Below are 14,515 nucleotides of genomic sequence, written 5' to 3'. Positions count from 1 at the left end.
GGAGAACCAATATAAGTGGGTCTGGTTTCGCTCTCCCAACCCTATCCCTTTCTGCTGCTTGCAATTGGTCCCACGTGCCCCCAAGTTCAGCATGTCGTGCCTCCGTACTTTTGACCATACTTCCTGAGGGACTACTGCTGCCATTAACATGTCAATATCGGACAACGTCATAGTACAGGATTCAAGAATTTGTTGCAGTTCTTTATAATATCTGCAGGATTCTTACCGGGGTGAGGTAAAGCGGCTTTTAGGGTATATGTTTCAGATCTTTTCCATGGGGTGTGTACCTACATTTGTTGAAAATGCCCTGCGGTAATAACTTGGCCAGCGTTATCCATCACCGGCTCTCGCCAAACCGGCGGAACCTCTCTCATGGGAAACATGGATGCCTTTACAGAAGGACTACACATCCACAGGCGGTCCCTATATGCGAGGAGAGTAACAACATAATCATGTAGACCAGAACCAAACGGCAGTCCAGTAGAGGCGCGTTTTCGGAGGCCCACCAGTCCCGCGGGAGCTGAGGAACCATCATCCTCATATTCTTGTATTATAATGTTGCACATAAGGGTAGCTGCATGTAACTGAACTAAACTATCCCATTGTTTCATAGTGTGGACAATGTCCCTGACCCCATAGTCATTCCAATTAGTCATCCACCTCCGTGTCATTTCTTCAATGACATCTTCCACTTGTGAATTAGAGAACAAGTGTCCGTGGAGGGTGCACTTTCGCGGGGTCATGGGACGGGGGTATGTGTGGTGTCTAAACAGGAGTCAGGGGTGGGCCAAACGGGGGCTAGTCGAGAGGTGTGTACAGTCGGCCGGGGTGTATCCTCTATAGGTCTGGTAACAGTAGGGGTGGTGGTGGGTGGCGGAGCACTCGCCTGAGATCCAACCGGGGGTGGCACAATAGGGTCACCTGGTGAAGGTTGAGGATCTAGTGTAGGATATATTGATGGAGTATATAACAGGGGTTTATCTAACATATCATTTAAAAGGAATCTTCCTCTTGTGGCTTATCCAATACTGTCCTGGAAGGGTAACACTTATCAGTTTGTAAGTGAAGCCTTCGGTCATGTTCTAAAATTTTCTGTTGAAGTTCAGCTACGTCAGAGTCATATACCTTTTCAGTCACCATCCTGGTCTTATGTCTCTGTAATTCTTTCTCTGCCTTCCTACGTCTTTGGTCTGCTTCTTTCTGCCAAGTCCGTAGTGAATCAAAAATCCCTGGTCTACTTTTTGTCACAAACAAACGTTCCTGTAAATAGTCTAATTTATCTTTATCAAATGTCCCATGAATAGGCCATTGTAAATCAGAACTACCTTTGGTTCTTTTTTTCCATATATCAGACCAGATAATCGGACCTATGCCATATATAACATATATATCATGATTCGGAGTCCCGGCCGGAAGGAGCGGGTCATGTTTCCTCCAGGTGGGAGTCCATACTGCAAAGACAACAACACAATTTCCTAAAACAACTGAACGCTGGCATTCTTCCAGTATTTTTTCAAAAAGAAAATTCTTACACCAGTGGTTTGAATACACCAAATGAGTGGCAAATATGCCCTTTGCTTCCCATATTCTTAAATGACAACTCTGTCTTACGACTGACGTCGATCTTTGCAAAGAGCGATAGAAACAGTACAATACTCGCTAACCTATTTTTAGACAGGAATCTTTCAACTCCCGTCCTTACCTGACACTTCTGTTATAGTCCGACAGTTGGGGACTCCAGTAGTTCACGGAAAACAGAGACCTGAATTCAGACAGCGCCAGGAGAAGTCGAGCCGGCTGGAAGACACACAGTGGAGATCCGCAGGTTCACGACAGAGAACGAAGCTCAGAATCCGGTGTGGGGCGCCTCCATTGGAAATCCAATCGTGAGTCCTCCGTCACCTGTTCTGTCCCCTGGATGCCTGACTCGGGTCCCTGTTCGGGGGCCAACTGAGGAACCAGGAAAGATAGAATCCCCACCCAGGGTCTCCTTCCCAGCGGTGGAGGGACACCCTAGTCCTCAGGGTCCGTTTAGCAGAGAGTACACAAATCAGGCAGAGTCACCAACTGGAGGAATAAAGAGAAGTTTATTACATGGATTATAGCTCAAGCTAATACAGAGTCCCAGGACAGTCAAGTGACTATCCTACGGAGGCTGCCCCTTCACTCCGGGGCACCCAACCTTATATACACACACAAAACTGCTTAGTCAGAGGACAACTCCACCCCTAGCGTATTCAAAGTCCTCTGCGGCCTTCAGAATATTTCAGGAATACACGTGTGGTGGGAGAAGGTGCAGATGCAGCTGGCAGGAGGTGGCAACGACCTCTATGAACCTGTTCTGGCAGTTACTGATTAAGCACAAACATTCTCGGAACTACGGTTAGAACAAGTAAATTACAACGATAAGCAGATTGCAGCCCAAGGCTGTGAACACAAGGCCAATCATCAAAGTTCAGGAGGTTTGTCGAGCACATGGCAACATAATAAAGATAAACAGATGCCTAGCAGCTATGGTGTATGATTAAGTTTATGTACATTTTCTCATGTGTCCTGCAGAATGCAGCACACACAGATGTGCCAAAAGGTCATTTTCAAATGATTGTTTATGTGCTGGAAGTGACACCTTCCTGCACATAAACAATAATTTCTGGCATTTTGCTCTTTCTATGCGTGCTGCAGAATGCAGCATGCATAGAAAAAGCAAAAAACGAGGAGGAATAAAAGTATTCCTCCTCGTAGCACCTTACCAGTGCCACCCCTGGGGTAGCATTAGATTTTGGCGCTGCCACAGGTTTCCGAAATCTCGTAAATCTGAGGCAGCCTCAAAATGTAATGGGTGTTGCTGTGGCACACCCACAGCAACACCCACTGCACGCCCCTCTGACGCAGAAAACTGTGTTGGAGAGGTCCAAATTTACAAGAGGCGTAACACCACAAAAAGTGGCCTTACACCTGCTTATAAATATGGAGCAGAGTATAGCGCCAATGGAGCACCACGTAAAGTGATGCTCCAGGGGCGCTAGGGTCACTAAAATATGCCCCTTATTTCTTAGCTACGTTTTTGACTCTTATCTCAAGCCTGATTTATATGTAGCAGTTCCTTTACAGTCCCACTATGGTTTATAAATACATAGATCCACAAGCAATACTTCCTCAGAACAGCATGCTCTAAGGAAGAGAATTGCGTCACTTAGAAGTTACTTAATAGAGTCACATGTCTCCAAATAAATAATCAGAACTAAATCAACAACAACATAAATAAAAAAATACCCACCTGTACTCCATCATGTAATATCATTAGAGTATATTTTTTCTTGTTACTGCTGCAAGTGCAGTGGCTTTTTGAGCTGTGTTTATTAATATTACTTAATATCCCAATGGTATGTGGTGACTTTAGATAACCCACAAATCTGTTGTTTCTTAAATTCATTTGATGGTTCTTTTTATGCATGTTTTCCTCTATTTTGTAACGTAGTCCTATTCTACTTCAAATTAATTTTAAAGATGTGGTTTGATTGTTTTAAGCCAAATGGCATGCCTCCTATTGTGATTTTGATGACAGGTTTATTAAGTCTAAAAATAACACAAAGAATATTCATATTTTTTCTGTTCTCCTAGGGGACCATAAGGTTAGCGATTCTGAAGGAACAGAACAAGTCAGGAAAGTGTCAAGAATTATAAGACATGAAGGTTATGTCGGTAAGGCAAAGCGGCACGACCACGACCTAGCCTTGCTCCTGCTGGACACTCCAGTTAACTACACGGATTATGTGGTCTCAGTGTGTCTCGCTGACCAGCAGTTTGCAGTGCGAGAACTTGCCTCCATCAAGTACTCCACAGTCAGCGGCTGGGGCCGGCTGCTCGAGGAAGGCGCCACTCCAGATATCCTCAGGAAAATAGATCTGCCTCGCGTGAGGACCAAGGAATGCATAGAGGAAAGTGGCTTAAATATTACAGCGAACATGTTCTGTGCCGGATTTATTGATGGGACAAAGGACTCCTGCCGAGGAGACAGTGGGGGGCCTCATATCACTAAGTATAAGGACACTTGGTACCTGACTGGCATAGTGAGCTGGGGGATGGGATGTGCTCGCAAAGGCTTGTATGGCGTTTATACAAGGTTATCTAGGTACACTGATTGGCTCTCAGAGAACATGAATGCATAAAAGTTTGTTCTTCTCTCATTTGTTAATGGTCAAAAATGGAAAATGAACTTTTACAAAAGTAACAGTTATTACGTAAAGCAGCCAATTTATCTATCTGAAATTTACAGAAAGCCATGAAAATGTATAATATCACCATGCCTAGGCTTTGGTAAGCACATTAAATTTAATAACGATATGTGAATATTTATAGATTTGTTTATTACTTTGGGCCACTGTGAAAAATGTCTCAGTAATATAGAGCAGAATGTTCTGAAGTAGACAAATGATGCGTGGTGTTAGTACAAAACTGTGTCCACACTCATATATCCATTCAACATGTCTCCCTTTCTCATTGAAGCAAGGCAAAGTTCTCTTTGCATCTCTTCCATGTGGTTAATGAGTGTAGATAGCAAACGTACCATTGACACTGACTGTGAGCCACGTAGACATCTTATCATTACTTTTCATTTGGCACCCAATTAAGAGAAATGATCAAACTATGAACATCAACGTGAGCTGGAAACTCTTGCCTAGAGCTTGATTCCAGTTCACATAAGAGCCTACAAACAGTTGCAGTCCAGTACGGGATTTGTAACATCCCCATAACATGGGAGGAGACCTCAAATGGCTTTTGTTTGCATTTTGGGTAAGTTGGTGTTTCACTAATGTATCTCCCGCTTTGCCATCTCCTTCAAAGAGTGGTAGACATTTACAGCTTCAGAGCAAGAGCATTTTGAATGGAGAAATATTTTGTTTTACAATTTAAATATTTTTTAAAGTAAATAATACATTCTCACTTTTAAACCTGCCACAGTCAATCACAGCTTATCTGCAAATATTTTTAGAACCCAATTTAAAATGGAACTAGGTGGGCGCCTGCTTTCCTCTAGCAGCAAGGCCTTCATTGAGCTGATAGGCTACTAGTTGGTCCAGTATGGCAGAGGTCATCAAACATTTTTTGAACTGAGCCTCCTAAGAAAATCTTTTGAATTCAGGGCCTCCCTCGAAAACATTATGGCAATGATTGGGGGGGGTACAGAAGGGCATGGCTGAACACAAGGAGCGAGCATTACGAGATCATTTCAGGTGTGCTTTTGTGTAGCTCATAACCCACACTAATGGCCTGATTTAGATTTTGGCAGAGGGGTTACTCCGTCGCAAAGGGGATGAATAGCCCGCCTGCCGTAACCTAAATCCCACAGACAACAATGGGATTTAGATTTCGGTGGAAGCAATATCCTTCACTGTTGTGACGAAGTAACCCCTTCTGCCAAAATGTAAATAAGTCCCTAAGTGTGAGACATATAAGAGAGCAAATGCATCATACAAAAACAGAATAGACCAAAACAATACTTTTCACAATTGGGTGCAGTGGGCCCCTTGCACTACCTGGCCCAATTTGAGTGCGTCTACTGGACTAGTGATAGCTACAGCCCTTAGAAGCAGGTTATCTCATCTTCTTTTTGCACTCCTTCATCACCATGCCTGACCATCATTTCAAACTTAAAAACGGCTATCTGTCCCTTTAACAAAATGAGTTCCTGCATGTTCCCACCCCGCCTTTTGCAGCAGGGGTGCCCTCTGCCATATTGCTAGCAAAGAAAATGAGTCTCCATGTGCCCTTTCTGAAGTAAGACATTTATAATTGTGATGCAGTGGGCTCTCCAGGCCACTGGGCATCAGTGCAACTTCACCTGCTTCACTAATGATAGGTATTGAAGAAGGCCGTCTCTGCAACCCTTTGTCAACAACATGAACACCTACCTCACACCATACCTCTCCCTTCCATCTCTCTGATGCCCAAACCAAGGTATCTCCACTGCTTCATTGTTTCCATCCCTTGGGCCATTCCTCCGCAGTCCAGAGCAAAACTGGCACAGCAAGGACGCCCTGGTCCCCTAATGCAAGTAAGGAAGGATGGCAAAACAGCCATAATTCTGCAGTTACAGCACCAGTGATACCTACAGGTATGCAAAGTAGGCTGTTTGTTCTGACCATTTCACGGGGACAACACTCCTTGGCCTGATGCCCAAAACAGGCTTTCTGCTGCTTTGTGTTTAAAATAAATCTTGCCCCTCCATCCCTCCTCCTTAACCCCTCTGCTTAGGTCCTGTTCAATGCGCACCAAGGGTGACTTGGCACTAATGCTAGCAAGAAAAATGGCTCCCACGCCCTTTTCCACACCATTGTCACAGAAACTGCTGCACTAATGGTAGTGAATTTAAGAAATAAAGAACCCAATATATCACTTTCTTCCCCTGGGGCATTTCTCCCAGGAAGCTGTCTCTGTTCATTTGTAAACAAAAAATGAGCACCCTCATAGTGCCTGGAACTTCTGAGCCATCACTTTGGTGCTATCTTTGGATTGTCCTCCTTTCTTACTCTCCCGGGCCAGTCTTCTGTGTCCACAGGATCAGGGCTCTGCATCTGAATGCGACCCTGCTTTCCTCCTCCATGCCTCCACCTTGACTCACCTTTTTGCAAAAACAACCTGCCATGAACAATTACTTCTGACCTTGAGGTGCCTCTGTGTGAAAGTGAAGGATCAGGGTAGATGGGGTGGTTGTGCAGGGGTGAACATTTCCTGTTATTTGAAACTGAGAGGAGGGGTAGGGAGCTAAAAAAGAAACATGCTTTCTTATCTGGGTGCTCTCTACCTCAAGGAAATTTAAATGTGTACAACAGGTTTAACACCAGGCTTTACTTTAATTCACTGATGGAGTCACTTGAAGCTTAATAGTGACAGATATTTATTCTATTTGAGTGGCTGTATCAGTGGAAATCTGGACTGTGTCCTTTTAATGGACACTTACAGAAATGTTTGCACGAGACCGTCTGATTACTGATTATTAAAATGTATATTTTTAAGACACTGGAAAGACATTTTCAGCAGCCTATTACAGTTTTCAAATAAATTAACATTTGTGTATTATTATATTTTCATATAAAAGTGTCCTAGTGAAAGAACTTAGAAGAACACTCATTCTCAGACTTCTCAGACTTACTCACACTCTTGCTTAAGAGGATGATACTTTACTCTTAATGAGTTTGATAGTTTTACTTGCTAGACTGATTCTCAGTTGCTTGTTTCGTTTTGCAATCTAATTATTACATTGATTGATACTCTCAGACTCAGATGTTTTTTGAGCTTTGAATGCTCTTCTGTGAGAAACTTTTCAGGATTTACTCAACTTCTATGCGCTTTCCCGATTTAGAAATATGGAATAAGGATCAGATTATTGGGCATGCTTTATGCAATGTGTTGTAATTTATGCTTGATTGATGAAGAAAACAAATGATGAACTAATGATTAGTGAAACCTTAAAAATGTAACTACTACTCTCATTATTGACTACTTACAAATAGTTACTGATTAATGTAAAAAGTATTGATTTAAGATCTGAAGATTCCTTACCTATGCTCATTTCCTGAGGTCCCTTCTGGGTATCTTAAGAGCCGCAGACACCTATAAATTTAGGGCACATTTGTGCTTTCGCAAAAAGTTGGTAGCAGAGTTATGGTTTAGAGTGAAGAAGGGAAGAAGCTGCAATAATTAAAAGTGCCCCAAAATTTAGATAAAGCCCAATTGCCTCAAACCCAGTTGTGAAGACTGATAGAGTGTGGTTTCTGAAGTGATTGCAAATTGTGGTTGAAGAACTGGTGAAATCAATCGGTGTGAGTATCAATAGGGTGATGCATCAAAATTGTGATGAACTTTGAATGTGATTTATAGTGAACATTTTCTGATGTTCTGAAGTGCATTGTTATTTGCATATATATTATATGTGCTTTGTCGAAGAGAATAAGAGGTTATAAGACTAAGAAATAGTCTAAGATGCCAGGATGGGTATATAAGAGATAAAGGTATTCTTGCCTTCTAAGAGAAGTGTATGTCGTTGACTATACAATAGATAGGAACGTAATAATTATTGTAGTTGTACAACTTTTTCATTAGTGATTGTAAAATCTGATGCAAAAAGGTGACACAACACTAATTAGATGATTTTCCTGCAGGTTAAGAACTCATCATTGTGATTGGAAAATACTTTTTGATTGAGCATCTGAAGGTGCAAAACCTAATTCCAATTTTTGATTGCACTATTGTTTTTTCTTTAGAAGAAGCAGACAAAGATTGATGTTATTTTATGTTTAGTTGTTAGTTTGTCTTTTGCTTCATATGAGAGAAAGTTGTGAAAGAAGGTGAGCCTCTGCAAGAGCGAGTTGTTGCATCATATTGTGCTGCACTAGTATTGGTCGGTTAGTGTAACGCCGCCCTGTGATTAGTTGAATCTCGGCAAACGTTGCAAAATCATTGGTTGGTTGAATTATGGAACTGTATCGTGATTTGATAAAAAAAGAGTTCTGAGGTCTGACATATACCGAACAATTTCAGAACGATTGAGACGCCCCAAACATTAATTGTCAATTTGTTGAAATTAATTTGAAGTCATTATATTTTGTAAATTTTGTGGAGGCCAATGAGGGGTGATGTAATGGTTCCAGTAAGGGAGGGTGAGGGAGCCCCTCCTGCGGGTACGCCAGCAAACCATATGATGGTTGAAGAAGGGTTACTGTGGTCAGGTAACGGCCATACCAGTAAAGGAACCTTCTTTCCTGCAGTCTGGCTCCTACCCCTTTAAGATGCACGCTTCTGAAGTCAAGGAGGCATGGCTTGGCATTGATGAGCCAAACAAAGAGATACCAGAAAGCCCAGAGAGGTTGTCACTGTTGCTAGAGGAGGAGTTACGACAGATCGACACAGAGACTACAGAAGACACCAAGGACCCAGAGACTCCGACATTACCTGAGGCCAGAAAAAAAAGATGTGACCCCAGAAGGAGGAACATTATGGCTCAGAGGTGGAGCAGAAGCCGTCCAGTTGCTTGCAGGAGATGCCTCAGCAGGAGAGGATCCCCGTCAGCAGGTTTATTGTCCAAGCCATGTTCCAGGAGGAGCGTGGCTCACGCAGGTGTGTGGCAGGTGTAAACCCTGGGGAAGGCAGACATGCCTAAAGATGGGAAACTGACTGGGCAGAACCAGGACTACTTTTGATCACAAGGATGGTTTTTCATTTTAATTTGCAAAACACATTCTTTTGGTTTTTCCTTTCGCTTGCTTTTCCCTGCTGTGTAGTTTCAGGGCTTGGAGACGCAATGCTTTAGGAACATCTAGGATTTCGACACACTACCCAAACTCCACAATACTGAGAGCACTATACACAGAAAGATCTTAAAAAAGGGTCACTGGACACTAAAAGCATGGGGTAGACGGTGGTACAACCACCCCTCCTTATAAGAGATGGATACACTTACCTGCATATGTTTCCTTTTCTCTGAGGGACCGGCAGTGTGTTGTCCTTCCATTGGGAGCTGGAACTAGTGAAAGAAGAAGGCAAGTTATTCCCCAAAACCTGTTTTGTCTTCTTACTATGACCACTAAATAAAGTGACTACATGTCAACAACTAAACCCTGACTCCTTACTGTAGCCTAAAGCTTACAACTGGTGGAGAATGCGGGCACAGCACTAAATCGGATACAAGATGGAAAATGCACACTAAATATACGAAGGCCAGACGGAATTAGAATGGGGCCTCGAGAAGCATATGACACAGTCTGAGATAAACCCTACAGTCTTCACCAGTGCCATTCCTGCACAAAGGGAGAACCTAACCAAGATGTCTGAAGGTCAGGTCCAGTTGTTTTCCGGACTAGCCCAAGGCAAGGGATTGATAGCCCCAGGTCCTATGATACAGTTATCAAAGTAAACCATGGGAGAAGACCCCATTGTGTTTTTCTTTAACTTTGAGCAGGCTGTCTGGGCTAGCTCATGGCTGGTAGAGAAGTGGCACTTCTGTCTCGCTCCCTCATTGACCAATGATGAACAAGCTGCTTATCAGGTAGCCTACACAGACAGAACCTCTACGTATGTGTACATCAAGAAAGTAGTATTGGACCGACTCGGGATAGATGCTGAAAGCTGCAGGTTGAAATTCAGGAAAGAAAGTGGTCTCCTGGGACATACACCAAAGACACTTTTATTTAAATAAAACATGCATCCGACAGATGGTTAAAACCATCAGGCTCAACCAGGGAGGAAATAAGAATACCTGTAACAGTATTTTGAGGCCTTACCTTATCCCACCCAAAAACTGCTAAAACAACTTCCAAGTTTGTCAGGAAATAGGCCATTGAGACGGCCACTAAATTTTCCAGAGCACACACTCGTAGAATGCCTCGTGACTATGAAAAAAATAGTAAAAACACTTCGCAGTTGGTATGCAAGCACGGGAAGAACCCCCCAGAATTGCTCCGGAAGCCATTATAACCAGAATCTCACAGCCAGATGTTAATATGAATACAGGATCCCAGTGCTTTGAGTCCAGGGAATGGGGTCACATCACCTGTTTCTGTAAGAAGAGAGGGAAAAGACAGGAGGAGGAACTTATGGATATAACTTACGCTCCCCGGTCTGTTCTGTACACTCAAGAGATGGAGCATGTTCATTATGTGAGTCTATGTATTAACCACAAGTGGGTGATGGCTCTTTTAGATTCGGAGTATAATCAGTCTGTGTTCAAGAGGGATTTGATTTCCCTGTCTCTCATACTTCCACATAAATCTGTCACTATTCCTTGTGTGCATGGAGACTACTGAACCTACCCTGTAGCTCAACTCATCCTCAAAAATCAACCAGGACAAAGTACTTTAGTTGAGGTAGAGGTACTGCCCACCCTGCCACAGCCAATAATTCTCATGACTGATAACCCCTATTTTTTGGATCTGTTAGAGCAGAATCTGAATATCTCAATAAGGCAAGGGAAAAAAACGCTATAACAGAACCAAAAGAAGCAGCATTCATAAAACCTGAGCCATGGGTCCTAGGCAAGTGTTTTGTGTTCGCCCAGTTGAATGATAACTCTTTACAGATTGCATTGCAAGTGGCAAAGGAAAGACAAGGGAAAAGCAATCCAAGTTTCCCTCAATTTACAATAAGCAAAGTTTTGTTATATAGGTTAGCAGGGCTGAGTGAGGGACCCTAGATTCTTGTACCATTTGAATTCAGAGACCAGGTCCTGTTCTTTCCCCATTTCCCACCTCTTAACGGGCCATGATGGAATATACAAGACTAATCATGCTATCCTTAAATTTTTTGGGGGGCCTGGCATCTATGCCCAAATCAATCGATACTGACAAGAATGTGATGTGTGTGAAAAGAAGAATCCTTACTAACCTCAACGGGTGCCCTTACAAACCATGGCTGTTATAGGGAAACCTTTTTAAAGAGTTGGTGTGGACCTTATTGACTCACTTCCTCATACATCTAGAAGGTATCAACATGTGCTGGTTCTAGTAGATTACACAATGAAATACCCTGACGCCATACCCTTAAGAGCCACCACAGCAAAGGTCATTGCACAACATTTGATAGGGGTATTTTCTCGAATGGGCTTTCCACATGAAATTCTCATGGACCAGGGCACACCTTTTGCTTCAAACCTGATGAGACAGGCATGTCAGCAGTTGGGGATTAAACATCTAAGAACTTCAGTGAATCACCCCAAAACAGATGGGTTGATGGAGCGATACAGCAGCAGCTTCAAACTAACCCTTAAGGAAATATTATCAGGGGACGTTAAAAACTGGGACAATCTGCCGCCCTTAACTCTGTCTGTTCTCCGCAATCAGATACAGAGTAGGCTTTTCCACATATGACCTTCTTTTTGGTAGGTAACCATGTAGCCTTCTAGAAATAACTAAGGAAGCTTGGTAAAATGTTACAGAGGATAATGCAGATTCCCTTTTGTATTACACAACCCAGCTGAAATCCTGTCTAGGGAAGTTGCAAGCTTTGGCCCATGAGAACCTAGAGAAAAGCCAGCAAAAACAAAAACCGTTTTACGACAAAGGAAAAAAGTGGAGAGAACATACTGTAGAAGATTGTGTTATAGTCCTTTTACCTTCTTCCATTAAAAGATGAAATCAGAATGGCAAGGCCCCTACACAATAATAAAAAGAATCGGATGAGCCACCTATCAATTACAGATAGTTCCCAACAAAAAGCAAATCTATCATATGAATCTCTTTGAAAAGAGGTTAGCCCCCTCTAAAGATGTACATCTCTTACATGCGGCTATACGCTTTGGGAAACTGACATCAACAGTGATGTTGCAGATAATAAAAAAGGGTTTGCTCCTGTTTTAACATCTTTTCAGACCTACCTGGTAAAACAGACCTAGCCAAACATGCTATCCCTACTCCTGAAGGAATCATTATCAAGCAGCAACCGTATAAAGTACCAGAGGCTCTGACTCCGCGGACTACCTCAGCGTCCCTTTTTTGGACCGAGGTCGGGCCGGCAGTCCGCTTTTCGTGACGCCTGAACTGCCGCGGGCCTTCTTTTTGTGCTCGTTTGGCATTTTTTGCTGCGGTGCGGCCCAGGAGGCACATTTCGTGCTCCGAGTTGCGCCGCAGACTCTGGCAGCCTCCCTGACTTTTCCTTCCTACCCTCCTACTTGGGTCCTTTCTCTTTTTTCTCTCCTTTTTCTTCTGTCTTCATGTCTTCTTCCTTTTTGGTCTTCCATATTGTCTTCTTCCTTGATGTTTGTCTTCCCAGCATGCCTTTTTCCTTTTCCTTTTCTACTTGGTCTTTTTTTCTCATTCATTTCTATGTGGTCTTTCCCAACCCAAGATGGTGTTGTACGTTCTTCCTGTTTTGTCACTTCCTGTTTCATGGTATATGAGCACTGCAGTTACCTCCTTCCTTGCGTTGCAAACACTTCTGTCTTGGTGGTGATCCTCGCTCCTGTTTCCAGTTTTCTACTCGCTCCTGCTTCTTCCCTGCAGAATTGACTTCTATTTTTTTGCTTTCTTCATAGTTTTTTCCTCTTTTTCAGGAGTTCCTGTGATAGAGGTTTTTTCCCATTACGTGGGTTTTTCCTCTGGGACTCCTTCTGGAGGGTACGGTCTGCCTTGGTGTTTTTTCTAGTCAGCAGCACCGTGGCTACTAGAAGGGGTCACCCCTATCTTGGCCTGTCCAGAACCAGTAAGAAACCAGGCGTCCCTCCAAGTACTGCAGCCTACGACGGTAGGAGACGTGCAGACTGTGACAGATTGCAACGCCAAAAGAATCAGCATTGCATGAAAACCGTGGAGGGACCACATGATGATGTCGTAGAGAATGCACAATCTATGCTTCATACTGTGCAACAACAAGACCAATAATTACAACTGAGTGCTGAGAATACCGCACTACTGCAAGCCTTGACTTCTCGACCTACGGATATACCTCCTGTGTCCACCTCAACACCACGATATTCCAAAGATCCTCATAAAGTAAAGGAATTTCTTGACTCTTTGACAGTCTTCTTTGCCTTTCGACCCTTCCAATTTTCATCTGGCAAGGCCAAGGTGGGTTGTTTGATCAGTGCCTTGTATGGCCCCGCACTAGCTTGTGCGACCCCCTTGGTATCTACTGAGGATACTGTATTATCCAATTATCCTGCCTTTCTTAAACTCTTTAAACAGATTTTTGAATGACCCGGGTTGGAGGCTGCTCCTGAAGAAGCATTATGCAATATACAGCAAGGCAATCAGGATGCATTGCAATACATAACCCAATTTAAACAGTTTGCAGCTGAGGCCACTTGGGTGGAACACACCTTTGTAACCCTGTTTCGCCGAGGACTTCGAGAAGAAATAAAGGATGAATTGATGCATTCTACTCAATTAGGATCCCTGAAAGTACTGATGGATCAAGCATTGAACATAGAGTATTGGTTGCGGGAACGTAAGATGGAAAGGTGAAAGACTCAATTACAGTATCAGTCCGTATTACCCCGAAGTCTACAGAAGAAGAACCCATGCAGATAGACCTAGTCTGTGGTCCTTTATCTGAATCAGAAAGAGAAGATAGGCGACGAAAGGGCTTTTGTCTTTATTGTGGGAAAGCTGATCACTTGATCCGGATGTGTCCTGTCCGTCCTTCGAGACCTACGGGAAATGCCAGCTCCTGCCCCCTGTGAGGAGGAAGAGGACGGGAGGAGTAGATTTACTTTCAATATGTTCCTCAAAAGAGAATACTACAGCTCTGTTTATACTGTCTGTTACTGTACAGTGTTCCCAGAATCAAGAAGAGCAGGTATTTGCATTTTTGGATTGTGGAGCAAGCGGTATATATTTGGATGAGACTTGGGCCAAAGAAAGAGGTATACCACAAGTTCCTAAAGAGATGGCAGAACAAGTCCACACAGTAGATGGTTCCCCGCTAACCTCAGTACCAGTGGTTGATACTACACCCACCTTCTGTCTAGGTTTTGGACATCAGTAACACATTACCTTTGATCTAATATCCTCTCCAAATCATACCA

At 43.2% G+C, this 14,515-nt stretch overlaps 1 protein-coding gene across 1 annotated transcript in view; it reads left to right on the top strand.

Moving 5' to 3' along the window:
* F7 (coagulation factor VII) overlaps nucleotides 1–7,077 on the top strand; it is a 195,809-nt gene extending 188,732 nt beyond the window's left edge. Inside the window, exon 8 of the mRNA XM_069204956.1 lies at nucleotides 3,622–7,077. Coding sequence (XP_069061057.1) covers nucleotides 3,622–4,169 — 548 coding nt within the window. The 3' untranslated portion in view covers nucleotides 4,170–7,077. The remainder of the gene's footprint in view (nucleotides 1–3,621) is intronic.
* The last annotated feature ends 7,438 nt before the right edge of the window (nucleotides 7,078–14,515 follow it).

The sequence above is a fragment of the Pleurodeles waltl genome, chromosome 8 (assembly GCF_031143425.1).
Source record: "Pleurodeles waltl isolate 20211129_DDA chromosome 8, aPleWal1.hap1.20221129, whole genome shotgun sequence".
NCBI lineage: Eukaryota > Metazoa > Chordata > Amphibia > Caudata > Salamandridae > Pleurodeles > Pleurodeles waltl.
The sequence above is the reverse complement of the archived record's forward strand: the minus strand, read 5'-3'. Positions and strand labels throughout refer to the sequence as shown.